Source organism: Carettochelys insculpta, chromosome 24, assembly GCF_033958435.1.
Source record: "Carettochelys insculpta isolate YL-2023 chromosome 24, ASM3395843v1, whole genome shotgun sequence".
In the NCBI taxonomy this organism is placed as follows: Eukaryota; Metazoa; Chordata; order Testudines; family Carettochelyidae; genus Carettochelys; species Carettochelys insculpta.
In genome coordinates this window covers 12,199,198-12,219,382 of record NC_134160.1, presented here as the reverse complement: position 1 = coordinate 12,219,382, position 20,185 = coordinate 12,199,198, and the positions used below count along the sequence as shown (strand labels likewise).

General features: G+C 49.8%; 2 protein-coding genes across 2 annotated transcripts; both read left to right on the top strand.

The window, feature by feature from the left end:
* The first annotated feature begins 5,328 nt into the window (after positions 1 to 5,328).
* On the top strand, positions 5,329 to 11,348 carry RAB42 (RAB42, member RAS oncogene family). The gene is made up of 2 exons (XM_074976407.1): positions 5,329 to 6,664; positions 10,925 to 11,348. Exons 1-2 carry the CDS (start codon positions 6,417 to 6,419, stop codon positions 11,346 to 11,348), a joined length of 672 nt encoding a protein of 223 aa, XP_074832508.1. The 5' UTR covers positions 5,329 to 6,416.
* Positions 11,349 to 13,926: 2,578 nt separating this feature from the next.
* On the top strand, positions 13,927 to 20,173 carry LOC142001304 (ras-related protein Rab-39B-like). The gene is made up of 2 exons (XM_074976381.1): positions 13,927 to 14,686; positions 17,793 to 20,173. Exons 1-2 carry the CDS (start codon positions 14,448 to 14,450, stop codon positions 18,223 to 18,225), a joined length of 672 nt encoding a protein of 223 aa, XP_074832482.1. The 5' UTR covers positions 13,927 to 14,447; the 3' UTR covers positions 18,226 to 20,173.
* The last annotated feature ends 12 nt before the right edge of the window (positions 20,174 to 20,185 follow it).

The window sequence follows — 20,185 nt, the reverse complement described above, 5'->3', positions numbered from 1 at the left end:
ACAGACCCCTGCAGAACCCCACTTGTTATACCTTTCCAGCAGGACTGAGAACCACTAATAACTACTCTCGGAGTACAATTATCCAGCCAGTTTTGCACCCACCTTATAGTAGCCTCATTTAAGTTGTATTTGCCTAGTTTATTGATAAAAATATCATCTGAGACCGTATGAAATGCCTTACTAAAGTCTAGGTATACCACATCTACCACTTGTGCCTTATCCACAAGGCTCATTATATATACCCTTTTCCAGCCTTCTGGAATCTCTCCTGTCACCCATGATTTTCAAAAGATGGTACCTAAAGGCTCAGATACCTCCTCTATCAGCTCTTTGAGTATTCTAGGATGCATTTCATCAGGCCCTGGTGACTTGCAGATATCTAACTTTTCTAAGTGATTGTTACCTTCTTTTTTTTTTAATTTTATCTCTAAACCTACCCCTTTCCCACTGGCATTCACTATGTTAGGCATTACTTCTTCAGACTTCTCAGTGAAGACCAAAACAAAGAAGTCCTTGAGCATCTCTGCCATATCCAAGTTTCCTGTTACTGTTTCTCCCTTCTCACTGAGCAATGGGCTTACCCTATCCTTGGTCTTCCTCTTGCTTCTAATGTATTTGTAAAAAGTCTTCATGTTTCCTTTAATGCCTGTAGCTAGTCTGAGCTCATTTTGTGTCTTTGCCTTTCTAATCTTCAGATCACAAGCTACAGACATTCATAAACCGATGCCTGAGGTATATCCTTCATATCAAATGGCAAGACTTGGTCACAGATGAGGAGCTTTGGAACAGAGCAGGACAAGAACCAATTGACATTGAACTCAAGAGAAGAAAATGAGGCTGGCTAGGCCACACTCTCAGAAAACTATCACCCAGCATACTCGGTCAAGCTCTCACATGGAAACCACAAGGAAAACGCAAAAGAGGAAGGCCTCTCCAACACAAAGCAGATCTACTGAAACTGAAGGACAACAATGGGGCTACTCCTGGAGTCAGCTGGAAGTATTGTCCCAAGACAGAGTGAAGTGGAGAAGACCAGTAGAGGACCTTTCTCCACTTGGAGTACAGGGGTTAAGTAGGAGTAGTAAACTCATTTCCTCTTTGAGAAGGGAGGCCTTTCCATCCAGAGGGACACTCACAACACAAACACCCCTTTCTCTTCCCAGCCCCCTGCCATTTCCCCTCAATGCCTGCCAAGTCCCTCAAGCAGGACACAGAGCCAGAGACTAGTAACATTGCTATGACTGTTCATCTTTTTAATGTGGGTTGGTCATCTGGATAAAATGCTAGAATAGATTGATTGGATTAGATCTGATACGTGGGGGCTGATGGAATTGCTGGGCCCCTGGGCAAGGTGGGAGGCAGTTTTGGGACCTTGAGCGGAAGGGGCGGGGCTGGGGTTAACCTCCCCCAGCCACCCCTTTGGCCCACCTGGAGCATGCTGCTCCTGCAGCAATTTAAAGGGCCTGGTTCCAGTAGCAGCAGCTGGAAGCCCTGGGGTCCTTTTCAGTCCTGGGTCCTGGGGCAGTTTCTCCCTTTACTTCTGGCTGGTCGGCAGGGACAGATAGATAATGTTTATGTGGAGGGACAGATAGATTAGATTAGGCAGAAATTCAAAAACTCTCAGTGCCCAAAGTCAGGGAACAGTCTTTCAAAAAGGCTCAGATCTGCAAAGTTATTTAGGCACCAAGCTCCCATTGATGTCAGCGAATTCCTCAGTGCTCTGGCTGCTGAGCACTTCAGAAAACCCGGCCATTGTGGACAACAAAGCCAACCTGCTTACATTTCAACTGGTTCCCACCCTTGGTCCACAGTCTCCCCTTCTCCCTTTCCTGACTCTGGAAAAAAAATGCAGTAAAGTAGCACTTTAAAGATTAACAAAATAATTTATTCGGTGAACTTTCATGGGACACTTCTTCAGACCATAGCCATACCAGACCAGACTCAATATTTAAGGCATAGAGAACAATAGTAATCAAGGTTGAGAAATCAGAAAAAAAATTATCAAGGTGAGCAAATCAGAGACTAGAGGGGTGGGGGTGGGGGGGTCAAGAATTAGATTAAGCCAAGTATGCAAAACAGCCCCTACAGTGACCCAGAAAATTCGCATCTCAGTTCAAACCACGTGTTAATGTGTCAAATTTGAATATAAAAGAGAGGTCAGCAGCCTTTGTCTGAGAGTCTGTCCAATATATAAAGCATCTAGGCATTGTTGGCACATGATGGCACATATGATGTTAGCTGAGGAACATGAGAATGTGCCCGTGATTCTGTGACTCACCAGGTGACCCACCCACCCCTCTGTGACCCCCACCCCGCCCCTCTACTCTCTGATTTGCTCACCTTGATAATTTCTTGTCTGACTTGTCAACCTTGATTGCTATTGTTCTCTGTGCCTTAAATATTGAGTCTGTTCTGGTATGGCTATGGTCTGAAGAAGTGGGTCTGTCCCACGAAAGCTCATCACCTAATAAATTATTTTGTTAGTTTTTTAAAGTGCTACTTTACCGCTTGTTTTGATAGTATATAGACTAGCACTGCTATCTCTCTGTTACTGACTCTGAAAATGATTTCATTTAGCCCAGGGAGATGTTTTCTTACCTAGAATAAACAGAAGCATCAGGAGGAGGGGGCACAGTCCTTGCTGATAATAAAGGATTCCTCCACCCCTGCCTGGGGCCAGGGACTGAGCAAGCTTCTGTTGTATTCAGATGCTGCAGAATGCCTTTGTCTGGAGACAATTGAATCAGTTCCTTTGATTCATTCTTGGCTTTGTGTTTGGATTTTCTTCACAGCTAATCTCTTTCCTAATTCACTCAAGGTCCCTGTGTGCACTCAAATTCCTTCCCAATGGTTTTTGCTGTCCCTTCTCATCCTGGGGGCACAACAGTGGAGCTGCTGGGCTAGACAGGGCCAAACTGCCTCCTTAGCTGAGAGAGAACCCAACTCCTCCAGGGCTCTAGCCTGCTCGGTGAGACTAGCCACCAAACTGTTCTCACTCCCTATGGCGAATGAAGGAAGCCACTGAAGGCTCTGAGTCCCTCGGACTTACACAGAGCCTGGATGTCACCCTTGCTGCCTGTGGAGTACTGAGAACTGCTGAAAGTATGAGCAGTAACAAAGAGGGAGCCGTGCTAATCTATATGCTATCAAAACAAAAAGCAGTCAAGTAGCACTTTAAAGACTGGCAAAATGGTTTATTAGGTGAGCTTTCGTGGCACAGACCCACTTCTTCAGACCATAGCCAGACCAGACCAGACTGTTATGGTCTGAAGAAGTGGGTCTGTCCCACGAAAGCTCACCTAATAAACCATTTTGCCAGTCTTTAAAGTGCTACTTGACTGCTTTTTGTTTTGAAATTATGAGCTATCACTTCAGATTCAAAGGGCCGTCCTGCTGCTGCAGGTTGGAGAGCTCTGGGGGTAGCATGGGAACGGCAACAAAAGCAGCCTGCCTCAAGGGGGAGTGAGTTGTGCCTCTCTGCCTTGGAGCAGCCTGCTGTGGTGTGTTTGAGTTCAGGACTGTAGGCAACAGCGTCGCTTCCAGGAAGAGGGCCATATGGTTTGACTTTTGCTCTGCTCAAGCTAGTGCCTAAACACAGCAACCTGTCGGTGCAACACAGACCTAGGTGCTCAGGTGAGAGAGCGCCTACAACACCTAGGCCACGCCACTCCCTGTGCCTCTGTGGCCAGGCTGCTGTTTTTAGACACCTTCTGCTGCAGAACTAGCACAGGTACATCTGTGCAAGCTGAGAATCACAGCTGCCAGCTCAAAGGTCGACGTACCCAGAGTGGGGTCTTACATGGGAGATTTAAATATTACCTGTATAAATCCATGGAGTGCCCACATTTGGAACACTCTGTCCAGTGGGGTCGCTCTGTCTCATGAAGACTCCAGTGGGATGCAAAAAGTCAGAAAAGGACAACAAAGCTGACCAAGGGTCTGGAACAGCTTCCATCAGGGAGAGTCTTAGAAAGATTAGGGCTGTTCAGCTTGTGACAAGAGGCAGCTAAGGGGGGACCAGATACAGATTTGTTAAAACGTGACTGGAGGATAAACGTGACTGAGAAGCCGTATTTACCTTTCCCGTAAAACCCAGAGGTCACCTGACGAAATCAGCAGGCAGCAGATTTGCTCTAAACAAGGGGAAGTACTTGGTCACGCACCACACAGCTCAAGCCGCTGTGGAACTCATCGCCATGGCAAGTCGTGCTGGCCAGAGTATAACTGAACTCAGACCAAAGCTGGCTAACGTCCACAATGGTTAGTAGCCAGTCCTCTGGGGAATGAGCAGACTACACCAGAGGCTGCTCCACTCCCCTCATCCTCAGCCCTTCAGTCCCTCCTCAGAATGGAGCCAATACCATCCTGCCCGGTATCTCACCTGAGTGGCAACTGGCACTACCAGTTCCAGATCATCCTGCTGGGGAATTCCACTGAGGATAGGCCTCCCTTGCTGCACCAAGGGGACGGTCATCCCGGCTCCCTGCCCCACCCCCCCACCATGGGTATGGAAGGGCTGCAAAGTCCCGCTGGGGCAACCCTAAAGCTCAGAGTATCAGAGCAGGCGTGGCCGAGAGGAGCGGCTCACTGCCTAGCTGCCTTGTTCTCCACAGTCCTCCTGAATCTCTCCCGTGGGCCACTGTTGGAGACAGGACACAGAGCAAGATGGACCCTGGTTTGACCTGATAAGGTAGCTCTGACCGTTCTTAAGGTGTGGTTCCTGTCTCACCGTTTGGCACCACCGACTGTGGGCATTAGCACTGAGTCTGAAACCTCGCCTGACATGCTCCAACAGAGGATGCCCACTTTTTGCCTCACCAGGCCTCCTCTACCCTTCTGCATGGCTATTGGAGCAAGGCCTGTCCCTGGGCATGCTGGCCCTTATATACCACCTCCTTGGCCTGCAGCCCCTGTTGTGCTATGGTCTCACAAGCAGAGCTGGGCCAAATGCTCAGCAGAAGTCTTGTTTGAATCCAGTTTGGTTATGTCTGCACAAGCTACACTAAGCCCTAGTATGAGATGGCTGGGACAAAGCTGCTGTCCCAGCACAGTTGTTTGAGGTCCTTTTGGCTGCTAATATGAGACTTGCCAATGCATTGGTGTCTTGTCAACAATAGCCTTCCCATGCCTGCCCCTTCAGCCCTATGATGGCTCATTGTTGCAGCCCAATCATGATAAGTATGGTGGAAGCTCTAGTGTAGATAGTGCACTGGGATTTTAAAAGTGCTGCTTCAGTTCAAACAGGAATTATTCTGGGGGAGTTCTCTGGCCTCTTTCATTCAGGCATTCCAACTAGAACAACCCCTGTGGTCCCTTCTGGCCTTGGCATCTATGAATTTTAATCACCAGCCCATGTAGTCAAACTCTGAGCAGTGCACTGTCTACACTAGTTCTGCCCCCATCACACTGATGACAGTAATGGGGCAAATGTTAAGGAGGCAGAAGGACAACACAGCCAGGCATCGGTACAGACAGAAACAACAGAAAGGAGACATGCAAACCTCACTAGCAATCCCGACAGGTAACTTCTGCCTGCTGGTCTTCCTCTCAGCTAATAACTCTTGAGAAGTTCTCAAACTGGGCTCACAGGAGCACTTCCTGGGGATTGGAGGAGAGCACATGGTCATTGTTCTTCCTAAAGGAAGTGAAGCTCCTGCCAATATGTTGCTGGTAAGTAATTATTGTAGCTGCCATGTGGACAGTCAGGGCTTGTATATGGGAGAGGAGATGGTCATTGAGAGTTCTTTCAGTTCATTTGGATAACTGAGACATTAGGGGATTGACTGGCACAAGATGCAACTAAGAACAGTAAGAATGGGTCCACAGTGACAAAGTATGGAAGAGGTCATAGAAACATTCGTGTTTCAGGGCCTAAACCAACCAGTGACTGTCTATAGGCAGGGTAAAACCTCACAGTTGGCAAAACTACCCAATGGGGACTTCCTTGCACCTACCTTTGAAGCTGCTGGTGCCGGCCACTGTCAGTTAGATGGACCCCAGGTCTGATCTGGTCTGACAACTGCTACATTCCTGGAATTGCATCTTCCCCACCTCCAGTTTGAGTTTGGCAGTAATCTGATCCAGAGGAGCTGTCTGTTTATGGGCTGGGGGTGGGGGTGGGGGGAGATGATAGGGACTGAGGCTGGAGAAGGGAATGGGGAGTGTCTTCCTCCCAATAGAAGAACTTTGTTCCCAGGGAGGACTCCACTCGGGTGGGGTGGGAGAAGGTTAATGAGATGAGGGTGGAGACACTGGTTAGTTAAATTTACGCTCCTTTGTCTCACTCCCCTGTTATTCTATGCTAGGATCTGGGTTTGCAACCTCCTCCGGGCCAACCTGCCCAAGGCTGCCTCTTGGAAATCTGCATCCTAAATCAAAGGCTGCTGCAGTGCCCTCCAGCCCGGCCTCTCCTGGGAATGGAGCCGGTACCATCCCTGCCGGTCTCTAACCTGAATGGCAACTGGCACTACCAGTTCCGGATCATCCTGCTGGGGGATTCCACCGTGGGCAAGTCCTCCCTGCTGAGGTGCTACACTGAGGGGACCTTCATCCCAGCGCCCTGCCCCACTGTGGGCGTGGAATTCTACAGCAAGATGATGGAGCTGCCCCCCGGCATCAAGGTGAAGCTACAGCTTTGGGACACAGCTGGCCAGGAGAGATTCAGGTGAGGATGGGCAGGGGGACAACAGGCCCAGACCACCCCGGCAGACACCCCTCCCCAGCAGCCAGAGCAATGGCACTACCTTACTCTGCACACTTAAATACCTGCCCCCCCTCCACCGCACACACGCACGCACGCACACACACTCATTTTCCTGTGGTAGGCACAGCCCTGAGAAATCCCTAAGAAGGTCCCTACCCATACACAGACAGCTCCAGTCTACCAGATCCTCCATGGCCCCAGACATGATCGCTTGCCTTCCCCACAAACTAGACCCACCTACCATACCTGGGGCCCCAGCTCCAGACCAGCTTCCTTCCCCCCAACACACAGATCACCCCTGAGCTGGTGCTTTCTCTTTCCTGCATCCGGTGGCCTGCCAGGTGGTGGGGTCTTCTCAAGGTTTTTGTTCCCAGTTTGCTTTTCTTTCCAGCCTTGTCTGTGTCACGCTGTAGCATTATCATGTGCATGATGAAGTCACTCAGTCACGCTTGTGTGTTTGCAAGGAGGGGTTCCGGGTGGGAGGGGCTGTGTTGCAAAAGGAGAGCTTCAGTTGTTAGGCTCAGTTCCAACCATTTATTTTGCTCCCAGCAACCTTCCCCCCAACACCCCCGTCAGTTTTTCCTGGGGACCTGGCTTACTTCTGGAGAGAAAGCGGCAGGGAGGAGGGCAGTAACAGAGGTGGCCGTGTTAGTCTGTATGCTAACAAAACAAACCAGCAGTCCTGTAGCACTTTAAAGATTAACAACATAATTTAGTAGGTGATGAGCTTTGGTGGGACAGCCCCACTACTTCACAGCTATAGACTGTCCAGTCCAGACTCAGAAACAGCAAGCAGTCCTGTGGCACCTTATAAACTAACAGAGAGTTTGGAGCATAAGCTTTCATGGGCACAGACCCGCTTCATCACATGCCACTGCAGGAGCCAGTCACTGCCGGCGAAAGCTTACGCTCCAAACTAGCTGTTAGGCTATAACAGCAGGTCCCAAACTTTTTGGTATCACTCCCTGCTTTTGATTTTTTGAGAAACCCTCGCACCCCCGCCCTTCTTTACCGTCATCCAACCCCCTCCCACAGCTTTTAACAAGAAAATTCCATTAATAATTTGAAACAAACGCAAAAGCCTGATATAAAAAATTTTATTTAAATTTAAAAATAAGCACAAATAATTTTTCTTGGCCCCTTGTGGTTGCCTGGTGCAGCCCCAGCTGGCCAGCTGCCTGAGCCCCATGCCAACCACCAGCGCCGCCTGTGCCAGCTGCCTGCCCGCCCGCCTGAGACCTGCACTGCCAGAGCCACCCACTCGAGCCCCACACCACTGGGGCCAGTCACCCACTCGCCTGCCAGCTGCTCAAGTCCTTCACTGCCAGGACCAGCCATCCACCCACCAGCCACCCACCCCAGCTGCGGGCCAGCCACCCACCCAAGCCCCATGCTGCCAGGGCCAGCCACCCACCCGCCATCCCAATCTACCCAAGCCTCACACTGCTAGGGCCAGCCGCCTGAGCCCCATGAGCCCTGCAAGCTCGGCAAGGCCCACCTGAGCCCTTCCCCTACCCTCCCACAAACCCAGGCACCCCCAGCCCCCCATCTAACCCCATCCTCTGCCCCCACCCCCCAAACACACACTCAGTCTCATTTGCAGAAGGCAGCCAGCTCCATGTGGGTCTTGGCTGGCTGCCTGTTTTTCACAGTGGCCGGGCCACAACACCCATGTAAAATGGCAGGGGCTGAGAGCTGGAAGCAAAGGCTGTATCTTTCTTCAGGTGGAGGAGATGATGGGGGGGGGGGGGGGGTTGGTTGCCTCGTGCCACCCCCCAGAATTTCTTCAGGGAGGCACCCTCCCCAGTTTGGGAAACCATGGTGCCACAGGCTCTCCCATTGTTTTTGAAGATACAGACTTACTCAGCTACCCCTCTGATACTGATCGCCATGCAAGGCACTGTCTTTAGTCCAGATGCAATTCTATAGTACAGAGGTCCAAAAAAACACAATCACAACTGACAAATCAAATACAGGGAACTGATGGAGGGGCTGATGGGTGGGGAGGGGTGTTAAGTGTTTTGCCTGAGATAATTCGGAACATCAAAGGAAGGGCCACAGTCCTTGTAATGTGGGAGATAATTGCTGTCCCTGTTCATGCCAAGTGTTAACGTGTCAAATGTGAGGGAGGAGGGTGAATGGCAGCCCAGGGGAATCTTGGAGCCTGGGAGGCAGCATCTGCTGTTGTGATCTGCATGGGGAAGCAGATGGTTTTGTTCAGTGATTCCTGAGGGCAGACATGGACCCAGCCAACAGAGAGGCTTTTTATTGGGGAGCCGGTTTTGAGACCAGCCCAGCTGGGGCATTGTGCTCACTCCATAATGCTGGCTCTGTATGAGCCCGGTCCGGCAAACCTTGGGGCAGTTGAACAGTTGCTAATAGTGTGAACAGTCCCACTGCAGTTCGCTCCCCTCGTCATATCCATTATAACGTTACAGTGTACTGGGCTTTCAGCCACAGGAGGACAGCACATGTGCTGGGCATCTGGGGTGCAGCTGTGGGCATGGTTGGGGGGACATTAGCCCTAAGGATGAATGAGCAGCTGGCACTGAACTCCAGGCACGCACTCCTCAGCCCATGGCACAGACGCCACACGGAGTGTGCTGATGTAGCACCAAACAGCTGGATGAGGGCCTAGGAGAGGGGCCAATTGCTTCAGAGATAGTTGGGTGCCTGACTCCCCTGGGCCAGAGGCCTTGAAACCGCCAGCCAAGCGTGGCCATAGCACAGGCCAGGGGGTGGGTTTAGGTCTGGAATAGGGGTTCATTGCACCGCGACTGCCTCTGATGTCAAAATTACTACACGACCCCAGGCAAGGGGACTGAAGCCTGAGCCCACCACTCCAGGCAGGGGGCCAAACCAGCTCTTGAGGGCTTCAGCACTGGGCAAAGGACTGAGGGGGAGCTGTAACCTGAGCCCCATTGCCCGGGGCTCCAGCAAGTCTAACATCAGCCCTGCCACCCCATTAAAATGGGGTCGTGACCCACGTTGGGTCCTGACCCACCATTTGAGACCTGCTGGTCTACATGCCGCCCTAGACCAGGCCTCAGGTCTAGCTGAGCTGTGCTCCTCTTGTGGCCAAGTGTGGGGTGCAAAGGTGGTTTTGTGTCCCCTTTGCAGCTCTCTGATCCAGGAGCCGGTCGGGGATGATTCAGCTCCTGGCACAAATTAGAAATGTCTCGGGGCTGCTCTAAATCACACCCCTGGGCCACTCTGGTAGCCACAGGAACTTCAGCAGTGGCTTCCTTTTCATGGCCATGCTGAGGGCCAGGCAGGGCAGAAATATCAAGCTGCTACATCTTGTGTAATGCAAAGCAAGGAGACTTCCCACCCACACAACCATTGAAGTTGGCATCTTGGCCACTTTGCTGTATCATAGGAGCGAATCTGACCCATAAAGCCAGTCTTCCATAGATCTCCTTCCAGAAAAAAAAAAAAACACATTTCAGCATAGGTCCTTAGAGGCGGATAAAATAATACCCTTATTTGTCTTTGGATGATGTCTGTAGAAAGCCTGAAACATTTCTTTCCTGTTAGTGTTTTATATTAGAACTTAAGTGTCAGGCCCCGCTAAGCTTTCTTCTTCCCTTGTTCTGCAAAAGGCTCCTAGGAGCACCAGGATAATGCACTGGGAGATTCTCGCCCTCCACTCAAGGGGTGAGAGGATTTACTTTTTGAAAAAAAAGTGCTTTTCTCCTCCGTGTGTGGACTGCATTGGAGTCAGTGAGATGGTGCTCGCCCCCTAAAAAAAGAACGACGAATTTCCCTGACTAATTCATCTGATTTAATTTCTTTGCCATCTCTGGTCCCATTGAAGGTGCCTCACTCTTAGGTGTTTCACTCATTGAAATCAATGGGATTTAGGAACTCAGTTATCTCTGAGATGTGGATCTGGGCCACAGTTTGGTCTTTAGCTGTCCATAGAGTCAGAAAAAGTGATAGGAGATGCAGAAAAAGAAACAGGAGGTGAGATCTAAATTTCTATAGTAAAAAATAGGGGGGATGAGGATGGGTTCTCTCAAAGCTGTGTGGTCAAGCAACAAAGAAATGGAGGACCCCTGTTTGTGGGGGCTGAAAGTGACATATGACCATAGTGAGTAAAAGTCATGGGGGCCTTAGAAGATCAGCTCTAGGTCCTGGGCGGCCTTTGGAAGTGAGAAGCAAAGCTTCTGAGATCCCCGGCTGATGGGTCACTGAGTTGTTTTACATTTGTGCTCCCAGATGCATCACCAGGTCTTTCTATCGGAACGCTGTGGGCGTACTGCTGGTGTTCGACATGACCAATCGGAAGTCCTTCGAGCACATCATTGAGTGGTACCAGGAAGTGGCCAGCATCCAGATTATGGAAAAGGTCATCTTTCTCCTGATTGGCCACAAAAGTGACTTGAAGTCAGACTGCAAAGTTTCCGCTGAGGAGGCAGAGGGGCTGGCAGCTTCCCTGGGCATAGGCTTCATTGAGACATCCGCCAAAAGCAACACCAATGTGGACTTGGCCTTTGAGACCTTGACCAACACCATCTTTGAGGCTCTGAAGAACAAGGAGATCGATTTGCAGGAAGGCTGGGATGGGGTGAAGGTAATTCACAAAAGAACATGCAACCCCCAGAAGAAGAGGCGAAAACCACAAGAAAAATGCCAGTGTTAGCGGAGAAGTGAGGGACTAAGACCTGGTGGAGGACATGGAAGTGGTCGGGGAGGAGCTGTATGAGTTGATTGGGAAATAAACTGGAGAATGGAATGAGATCCAAAGTTGGAGATTTGAGGGGATGGGAAGACTGTTTGTCTTTGGGGAAAATAATTCCCCCAGCCTTCAGGACCTTCTTTTCCCCTTGTAGGTGAAGTCCATCAGTTTTCTAAAAAAGTGCACTGCTGCCCCCATTAGGTGGAGAACAGGGAATCAAGTATACAGCACTGACTAGTTGCCAGAGGCTTTCCCTTGGGTCTGAGCAGGGGCGATCCCATTTAATGCAATAAGGCTACGGCTACACAAAACCCAGGGAACATCTACACCAAAAATATGTTCTGTCAGCAGTACTCAGTGTTTTTGTCAACAGCATTCTGTCTCTCCCCCACAAGGCAGAATGCCTTTCTCGACAGAATCTGTTGGCCAAAAAGCCGTGTGGATGCTCTGGAGGCCCCTCTGTTGGCAGACGCGGCTTCCAGGTCACTGGGCGGTGCTGTCTGCTCTGTTTCCAGTTGGCTGTTCTGTGGCAAGCGTGGCAGGACAGTCTGTCCTCTTTCTGTTGACAGAGCGATCTGCGTGTGGCTGCGATCAGTCAACAGAAGTTTTGTCAGAAGATCTCTTCTGTTCTCTTGACAGATCGCTGTAATGTAGACATAGCCTGCAGGATTTCGTAACTTTTTAAAAAAATGAATTTTAGGACTAAGAAAATCTTCAGGAATCCTTGAGAGCATCTTTTAAAACATATACCTCAAATACACCACACAACTGAGTCACTCCGTAGGGCCTGGATCCTGGGAAAGGTCCCCAGAGTGGGTCTGCACTACAAGGGATTAAATTCCAAAAGCCCTGCTTTACTGAAACACCTCAGCCACTTCAGTTTCCCAAAGAACCCAGCGTGGCCAGAGTTTGGGTGCCTAAGGAGCATGGTGGTGGAAAAATTTTTCAGTACATGATCAAGCAGATTAGATGTTCACAGAGGGTGGAATTCAGATACAGGGATCAGTGCAGAAGGATGTGATTCAGCTTCTTTGCAAAGGTCCAGTATCATGCTTATGCACCATTTTAATTGAATGATTGCTCATTTTCTAGATTAACCCAATATTGTTTGGTCTAGACTGAGGAGGCCTTAAAAGTACATCCCAACAAGATCGGGGGCCCCATTGTTCTAGATGCTAGACCAGCATAGAGAAAGAGATAGTTCCTGCCCAAAGGAGCTTGCAATTTTAATTCCGAAAGTGGTGAGAGGGGAAACTGAGGAACAGAGCAGGGAAGTGACTGGACCATGCTCATGGGCAGAGCTGGGACCAGAACCAATGTCTCCTGACTGCCCCATAAGTATCCTGTCCAGCAGCCACACACACACTGTGTCCTCATTTTGGTGGCATAGCCTGGACTTGCATTAGAAAAATTAGTTAGAAAAATCCCCAGCTTTCTTCCTCCATATCTCAGTATACTGCATCTATTGGACAGGAAGCTGGCATTGAACTCCCAAAGGAAATCCTGGCCCATGGGCAAACACCAGGATTTAACCCCAGTGTTTTTCCAGGCATCTGTTACTACTGTTTGTGGGTATGAAGCTAGTCTATGGTGAACTACTGCGCTCACTGGTACTCCCGTCTCCAGCATGTACAAATTCATCATTAAAAACGTGTCCTATGTCCTTTGTATCATTTGGTTCTTCCTCCAAGATTGTGGGTTAGGGAGGGAGAAAATGAAAAAGGGCTACAGCAAAAGGCCTTCTGCTGAAGCACTGCACTTCGATGGGTCCATTTTATGAGTGTGTAAAACAGTCAATGGCCTTTAACTGATGAGGCCTCACTACCCTCCTGTGAAGGGTGGAACTATTTTGTTCGTTTTATGGATGGGTAAATTGAGGCACAAAAAAAAAAAATCGTGTGACTCGATCAGAGTAGGATTCCTGCTGGCTAGGCTATCTTCCCTACTTACTAGGCTTCACTTTCTCTCCTTTTAACCAGTTTCAAAATTTCAGTTTAAAAGAACAGGTATTGGGAAGAGCTAATCGTTCAGCTCTTTGTTCTACTTCAGCTAGCCCAGCTGTCACTGTTCTTATAAAGTCACCACTGCCGAAAGTCTGTTGGTGTTTCATTTCTGCAGTACTCATATTATTTTGCCTGGATTAATGTGTCACCAGAGGCAGGGAGGAAATAGTGTGGGGAGTGTCAGACACAATTAATTTAAGGTAGTTCTAGGCTCTGTCCAATTTACTTACGTATAAGCTTCCATGGGCTGGAGCCCACTTTGTAACATGTATAATGTCAGCCCATGAAAGCTTATGCCAAATAAATGCGTTGCTCTTTAAGGGGCCCCCGGACTCCTCATTGTTTTTGCTGAAACAAATGAACACAGCTGCCCTTCTGAAAGTTGTTTCTGATCTGGGTTATGCAGGTGAGCATATTAGACAGTCACAGTGGCCCCTGCTGGCCTTAAACTCAATGGAACTCTGGAGTCAAACTGGACAGGATCCCTGTAATTTATTCTTTCTAGTTTATACCTTGTTCTCATCAAAGAAGGTCCTTTTCCCACCTAGGCAGAGCAGATTGCACACGTGAGAGATCAGAATGGGAGTAGGGGATAGTAGGCACCTTGCTGGGAGGGGGGGAGGTTATTCTCCATACCTGACTGAGGTCTCTTCCAAACCTATGATACTATGCATAGAACGGGCCTCACTTGCCACAAGGCCCCTAACACAATCTAATTTTAATCCAGCCTAACGGGAACAGACGCTTCCTCATCACACTTCTTTGCATCTGTTTTGCCGGTTGCTCTCTGACACACAGGGCCCAGTGTTACTGATCTGGAGGAAGTCCTGAGAGCCCAGCGTAGGTGCAACACATGCTGTCTGTCTCCTCCTCTGAACACTGCATGTTCCGTGGGGCTGGCAGCTGCCTGCCTAGACAGGAGCTGGAGCAGCACTGAGCCTCCAGGCACCAGCTCAAACAATCTTGCTCCACTTCCAGCAAGTCTGAACCAGCAGCGCCCTGGAATTTCACTCTCTGCTCCACAGACGCCCGGTGCCTGGTGCCTGGCAGCTTCCTGCCTATGCTGCCCCATAGGCTAGTCCCCATGGATTCGCTCTGGCACTACCAGTTCCGTGTGATCATGCTGGGGGACTCGACGGTGGGGAAGTCGTCCCTGCTGAAGCGCTACACCGAGGGCACCTTCCTCGACTCCATCAACCAGACGGTGGGAGTGGATTTCTACGTCCACTTTGTGGAGCTGCAGCCTGGGCTGCGGATCAAGCTGCAGTTCTGGGACACAGCTGGGCAGGAGCGATTCAGGTACGTTTGCCGGGCAGGATGAGATGCGTGTGGACAGGACAGAGCAGGGCCCACAAAGGGAGCTTTAACGCTTCCACGGGGATTAATGCGGAGGCAGGAAACTCTGGGTTGAAGCGCAGGCTGTTACTGTCTTGCAGGAACCACGCTGGGGAACAGGCCTGGAGATGGAAAAATACAGGCCATGGCTCAGTTAACTGCGCCCACACTGACCCCTGCACATGCGCTTCTAGCGACCAAACCTAGCTAGTCCCTCAGCCTCTCGTTGGCCTCTCTGCAGAGACAGCCAGCACCAGGCCCAGCTGGTGCCATGCAGGAGAGTCATTTTGTCAGAGGGGCAGCCTGGCTCCTGGGAACCAGCGTGCCCCTCTCCCAGCTCCTTGCCCCTGGCTGGGTGTAAAGCAGGTACCACGGCACAGGGCTCCCCACAGTGTGCTGGGAGTACAGGCCTCACTTTCAGGACTGTCCTCCTGCCAAGTTCCCAACACACATAACATTGGCCTGCTAGGGCACGGCCAGGGAGAGTCCCAGTATTTTTGCCAGTGGACTCGTGCTGACAGCCATTGATACACCATGAGGCTTCACAGCCTAGGATGTGGCCAGTCGCTGGGTGCTAAGAGCACTCCAGCTACCATTGCTGTGGGCATGTACTCAGCCCCCGCCCAGGGCAGGACTTAGAGCTCTGCTGGGGATCTCAGTGACTCAGCTCTTCCCTCTGAATGTTGCGTTTGAGCCCTACCCATGCCCTTGGCTCACCGGGTTCACCTCCAGGTCTGCGGGAGGAAGGTGAAGGGCGAGGGGAGGTCCAGCTGGCTGACACTGCCAGGCCTGGGCCCCTATGGGAGACATGCAAGGGTTGCCAACCATGTAATCACACAAACCCAAACACTTTTGCGCTACTCCTTCGCCACACACTCCCTCCCAACCTCACACACTTTCACCAGGCTGGGGCTTGGGAGGGGGCTCTGGCGAGACGGGGGCTGGGATGCAGCGAGGGTTGTGAGGTGAAAACGCTGGTACAGTTTTGGCACTGGAGGGAGCTCAGGGTGGGGCTGGGGTTTTTGCTTGGGGTGGGAGGGGGAGGTGGAGGATGCGGGCTCTGGCTGGGTGGCACTTACCTTGGGCAGCTCCTGGTCAGCAGCCCAGTAGTGATAAGGCTGGTTCCCTGTCTGCCCTGGCCCTGCGTCATTCTCGGGTGCAGCCAGCACATCCTTGCAGCCCTGGGGGTGCGGAGGGGCAGGAAGACAGGTGTCTCTGTAGGCTACCTTCATGCCTGCAGGCTCCACCCCCACAGCTCCCATTGGCTGCAGTTCCCACCAATAAGAGCTGGAGAGATGGCACTTAGAATGGGGCAACACATGGAGACTCCTAGCCCACATCAGAGTGGCTTGCTGGCTGCTTCCTGCAGCAGCAAGGGGCCAGGGCAAGCAGGCAGTCTTCCTTACCCCTACTGCACCACCAGACTTTTAGCACTTTAAAATCACCCAGATTGTCTTCAGTAGGCTCTGGGAGATAGAGCCTGATGCTGGGAGAGTCCCAGCCAAATGGGGAAGGTGGGCAATGCTAATACATGCACCAAAGCCTGATTCTCCTTGCTGTTGCTCTGACTTAACACCAGTAAAATGCCATTGATCCTTCTAATTTATACCACTGTAACTAAGCAAAAGGGGACTTAAAGCCCTGGGGACTTGACTGAAATCAGTTATCCAATCCACACCCATGTTCCTTTTGTCCAGAGCACCAGGGTATTAGGTGTAGTTTTTTCTGCTGCCTAAGTGAAGGGGATACTTATTAACCAGTCACCTGCCCCACTGGAAGGAACAGGCGGTGCACAGCTGAAGCACTGGGACCAGCTCAGAGATGTGGGAGAAAGGGAGCTTCTGAAGCCTCGTTTCCGTGGGAGGCTTGGCCCCTTTCTAAGCAGTTAGTGACAGAGACAGGTCGCTGGGAGTTTCCCCAGTGTGGGAGCATTAGCACAGATGGGGCTCAGCTGTTTAATTCCACAGTGCTGGGAGCAGGCAGAAAGTAAAAATGCCTGAGCTGTAGCTGTTGATCCTGCAGATGGGGCTGCACAGGTGGCTAGGCATCAGCTGGAGAGTTTCCAAAAGGCCTAGAACAGTCAGATCCCAAACTAGTTGTAAACATGCTCCATTCACACTGGACATGGTTAACTCTCTGCCATTGGCCAGCATACGCTAGAACAGCGAGTAGTTTGGAGCAGAGATCCAGCACTAATCTCATCTGCACAACCAGCTCAGACAGCTCATTCAGGGCAGCCGGGTATCCCAGCATCCACTGCTCTTCCTGCTGCTGGTGGATGCGTCTCTAGGTCCACTACTCTCTGACATAGCTGCCTGAATTATCCTAATATGCACTGATATGTAGGCAGCAGGATAGGCGCATAAACCAGGCTACACCCAGGGAAAGTAAAGATGTGTTGCAGACAAGTCAAGCAACTCGCTCAGATGAGTCATGCCAGAGAACACATCTAGTTGAAGTTGTACCATAGGCAGATATTACATCTGGACATCTGGGCTAGCTAAAAAAACTCCATCAAAACCATTTTGACAAAAACATTGAGTTTTCCAAGGAATGCAGCATTTGTTTTGTGGGGGTTTTTTTTGTTTTGTTTTGCTTTGACATGAGAAATAGCTGCTTTCCCCAGAATATTTACACAAAAAAGACTGCTCCAAATCTAGCTATTTATATTCAAAACCACACCATGCTATCTCACAGGACTTGTAGTCTGGCTAGAAATGAGAATGGAAGTATAAAGACCCTGGTCTGTATCTCTCATGATGTACCATGATCAGGAACTCTTACGCAATGCATCACCTCTCCTCACTGATGTAGGAGAAAGTGATGCTTCATGGGAGATGTAATGTAGCCAGAGAGCCCATCCAGGAGAGCAGGATCATAAGGCACCTGAAATAGAACTCCCACGTGGGAATATAGTGCCAGTCTGCATTGAAGTTTTGGTTTTCAATATTCCACTTTTTCAGAGCAGTTCCATAAAGAAGCCTGTGCTGCCTCCAGGCTATAAAGGTCATCTTGGGAAAGTAACGCAACAGAGAATGCAGGCTCATGTTGTGCCCTCCTCGTTTCCTAGGTCAGTGACACGTTCCTATTACCGCAACTCCGCTGGGGCAGTGCTGATGTTTGACCTGACCAACCGAGCATCCTTTGAGAACATCAGGGAGTGGCACCAGGAGGTGACCGACACAGTGAAACCTTTTCATGTGGTCTTTGTGCTGGTTGGGCATAAGAGTGACCTGGTAGCACAGCGCCAGGTTGAGCAAAAAGAGGCCAAGAAGTTGGCCTCCACTCTGGGGGCAAAGTACATAGAAACATCTGCTAAGAGCAACAGCAATGTGGAAGATGCCTTCCAGCTGCTGACTTTGGAGATCTACGAAGCTGTGAAGACTGGAGTGCTGAGCCTAAACAAGGATTGGGATGGAGTCAAAAGCAAACTGCCCCTCCCAGAGGAGCCCAGCGTACAGAACATGGCAAAACAAGAGAAGCAGAAGAAGTGCTTATGCTAGCCAGATATTGTAGACTAAGAAGCCAGAATCAGCTACCTTTACCCACCTCCGCGTGAGACTTGGCTGCCAGGTATTACCATATGGAATGACAGTCACAATAGCAATAGCCTCCTCTAAGAGGTTAGTAGTACCCGTTAATCTCTCCTAGAGAAGGCAACACAAAGCATTGGAAAGGGTAGTATTTCTATCCACTCATGTTCAGAGGCCACAGAGTTACAAAGCTCACTTAGTGTTTGGAGGCGATCCCAAAGAGGAATCTAACGGTAGGCACTTGGAAAGACTGGAGTTTATACTTGGATGCAAAGTTAAAATTATTTTTCTAACCATTTAATGCTAAATATGTCAAATATCTCCCCAAGTGGCATAAACAGCGACACTAGACTCCGGAGATGCCCTGGGATTCAGAAGTTATAGATCTCCATATATGCTGCATTTTCTACAGACTAAACATTCCTCTAGCCATCCTGGTTGTGAAGCACTTCCCAGCGTGGAGTCTGCAGAGCCATGCAGCTACAGCACCTGAAATACACCCCGCTTTTCCCACTCTCAACAGTGCAGCTCCTCATTTTAAAACCATCCAATTAACATTAAGGGGTGTTTTACTGCAGGTTGTTCCACCCAGCTCATCCATCCACCACCTCCCTCATTTAATGGGACTTGCAATCTTGTTCTTTGAAACAAAGGGTGAGTTTTGAATACAATAAGCTCCCCTCTCAGGCCTAAAAGATTTAGTAATCTGGTTCTGTGTCAAGAGGAATGGCTGTTCTCCTGGTCTGTGTTCTTGTGACTCAGTAGGATACTGAAAAGCCTTAAAGACAGAACAGGATATTGCTAACCTCTAAATTAATTGGTTAGAATCCAGACCATGCTGGTAGCTATTTTTAAAAGTAGGATCCGCTGGCTTTCAATGTTACCACTATAAGGTCTCCACCCACTTCCAGGCCAGACTGTGCTATGGGTACTACCGGTGGTATTCAAACTTGACATTCCAGTCACTTCACAACATTTTTTTCAGAAAGTGGAACATGCACCAAGAAAGTGGCAGTTGCTGTTCTAAACACATCATAGAAAAGCATCACAACTGGCCCCTACAATGGCAGTTGCAGCAGAATTATTAACTGGGCACCAAGAATGGACAACATTCATACTTACAGGTGAGAATGCCCATTTTGGAAGGACTGTGTCAGGTCCTAGCAAGGCAATTTGGGACATTCTGGACACTGGCTATGTGAGCAGTGAGTTCAGTCACTAGCACTGTCCAACTAGCACCTTCCCCATCAATCTCAACAGGATTCTTGCAAAATCTCCTTCCTTACTGTACTAATCATTTTTGTAAAGGTTTCCATTTTGAGGCAGATTTTAGCCAACAGGCCCAGCAGCTAAGAAGTCTGGACTTAATTTGTGATGCAGTCTTCAGTTTGCAAAGCTGATGACTCATTTTAGAACCATGTATATATTACAAAGCCTTTGGGGGTAGCTTTTAATTTCAGCCCTTTCATCTCACAAGTTAAGAGGTACAAGATTTAGGAACACCCCCCACACCTTTTATGTCTGCAATTTGAATAACTTTCCTGCACCCCCCAATTAGCACTTACTCAGGTTAAATCTGGGGCTTAGCCTTCAACTTCTTTTTGAAACATCTGGAAATGAGTTATGCGCTAAGTTAAGCTGACAGCCCTGGAGACCAAAGACGACACACACGTTCCATCCCACCATCCCTGATCCACAGGGAGCTAGAGGTAAGTCTGGTCGCCATGACCCAGCAAGTCCCAGGCTGTCAAATCTCCAGTTGACCTTAATGTGAGCCCATGTGCACTGGGAAAGGGCTCACATACCATTAGCTTATTTCACATAGGCCAAACAGCCAACAGATAGTAGGGCTTGTAATCACCACCTGCCTTGGCCAGATTTCAACTGGCTACTTAGAGACCAAAAGGTCTGTGCTGTCCCATTACCAGTG

Excerpts from the sequence above, each read along its gene's own strand:
- RAB42 (XM_074976407.1), top strand. The coding sequence starts at position 6,417 with ATGGAGCCGGTACCATCCCTGCCGGTCTCTAACCTGAATGGCAACTGG. Across the intron at positions 6,665-10,924 it reads GCTGGCCAGGAGAGATTCAG|ATGCATCACCAGGTCTTTCT; the intron begins GTGAGGATGGGC and ends TTGTGCTCCCAG.
- LOC142001304 (XM_074976381.1), top strand. The coding sequence starts at position 14,448 with ATGCTGCCCCATAGGCTAGTCCCCATGGATTCGCTCTGGCACTACCAG. Across the intron at positions 14,687-17,792 it reads GCTGGGCAGGAGCGATTCAG|GTCAGTGACACGTTCCTATT; the intron begins GTACGTTTGCCG and ends CTCGTTTCCTAG.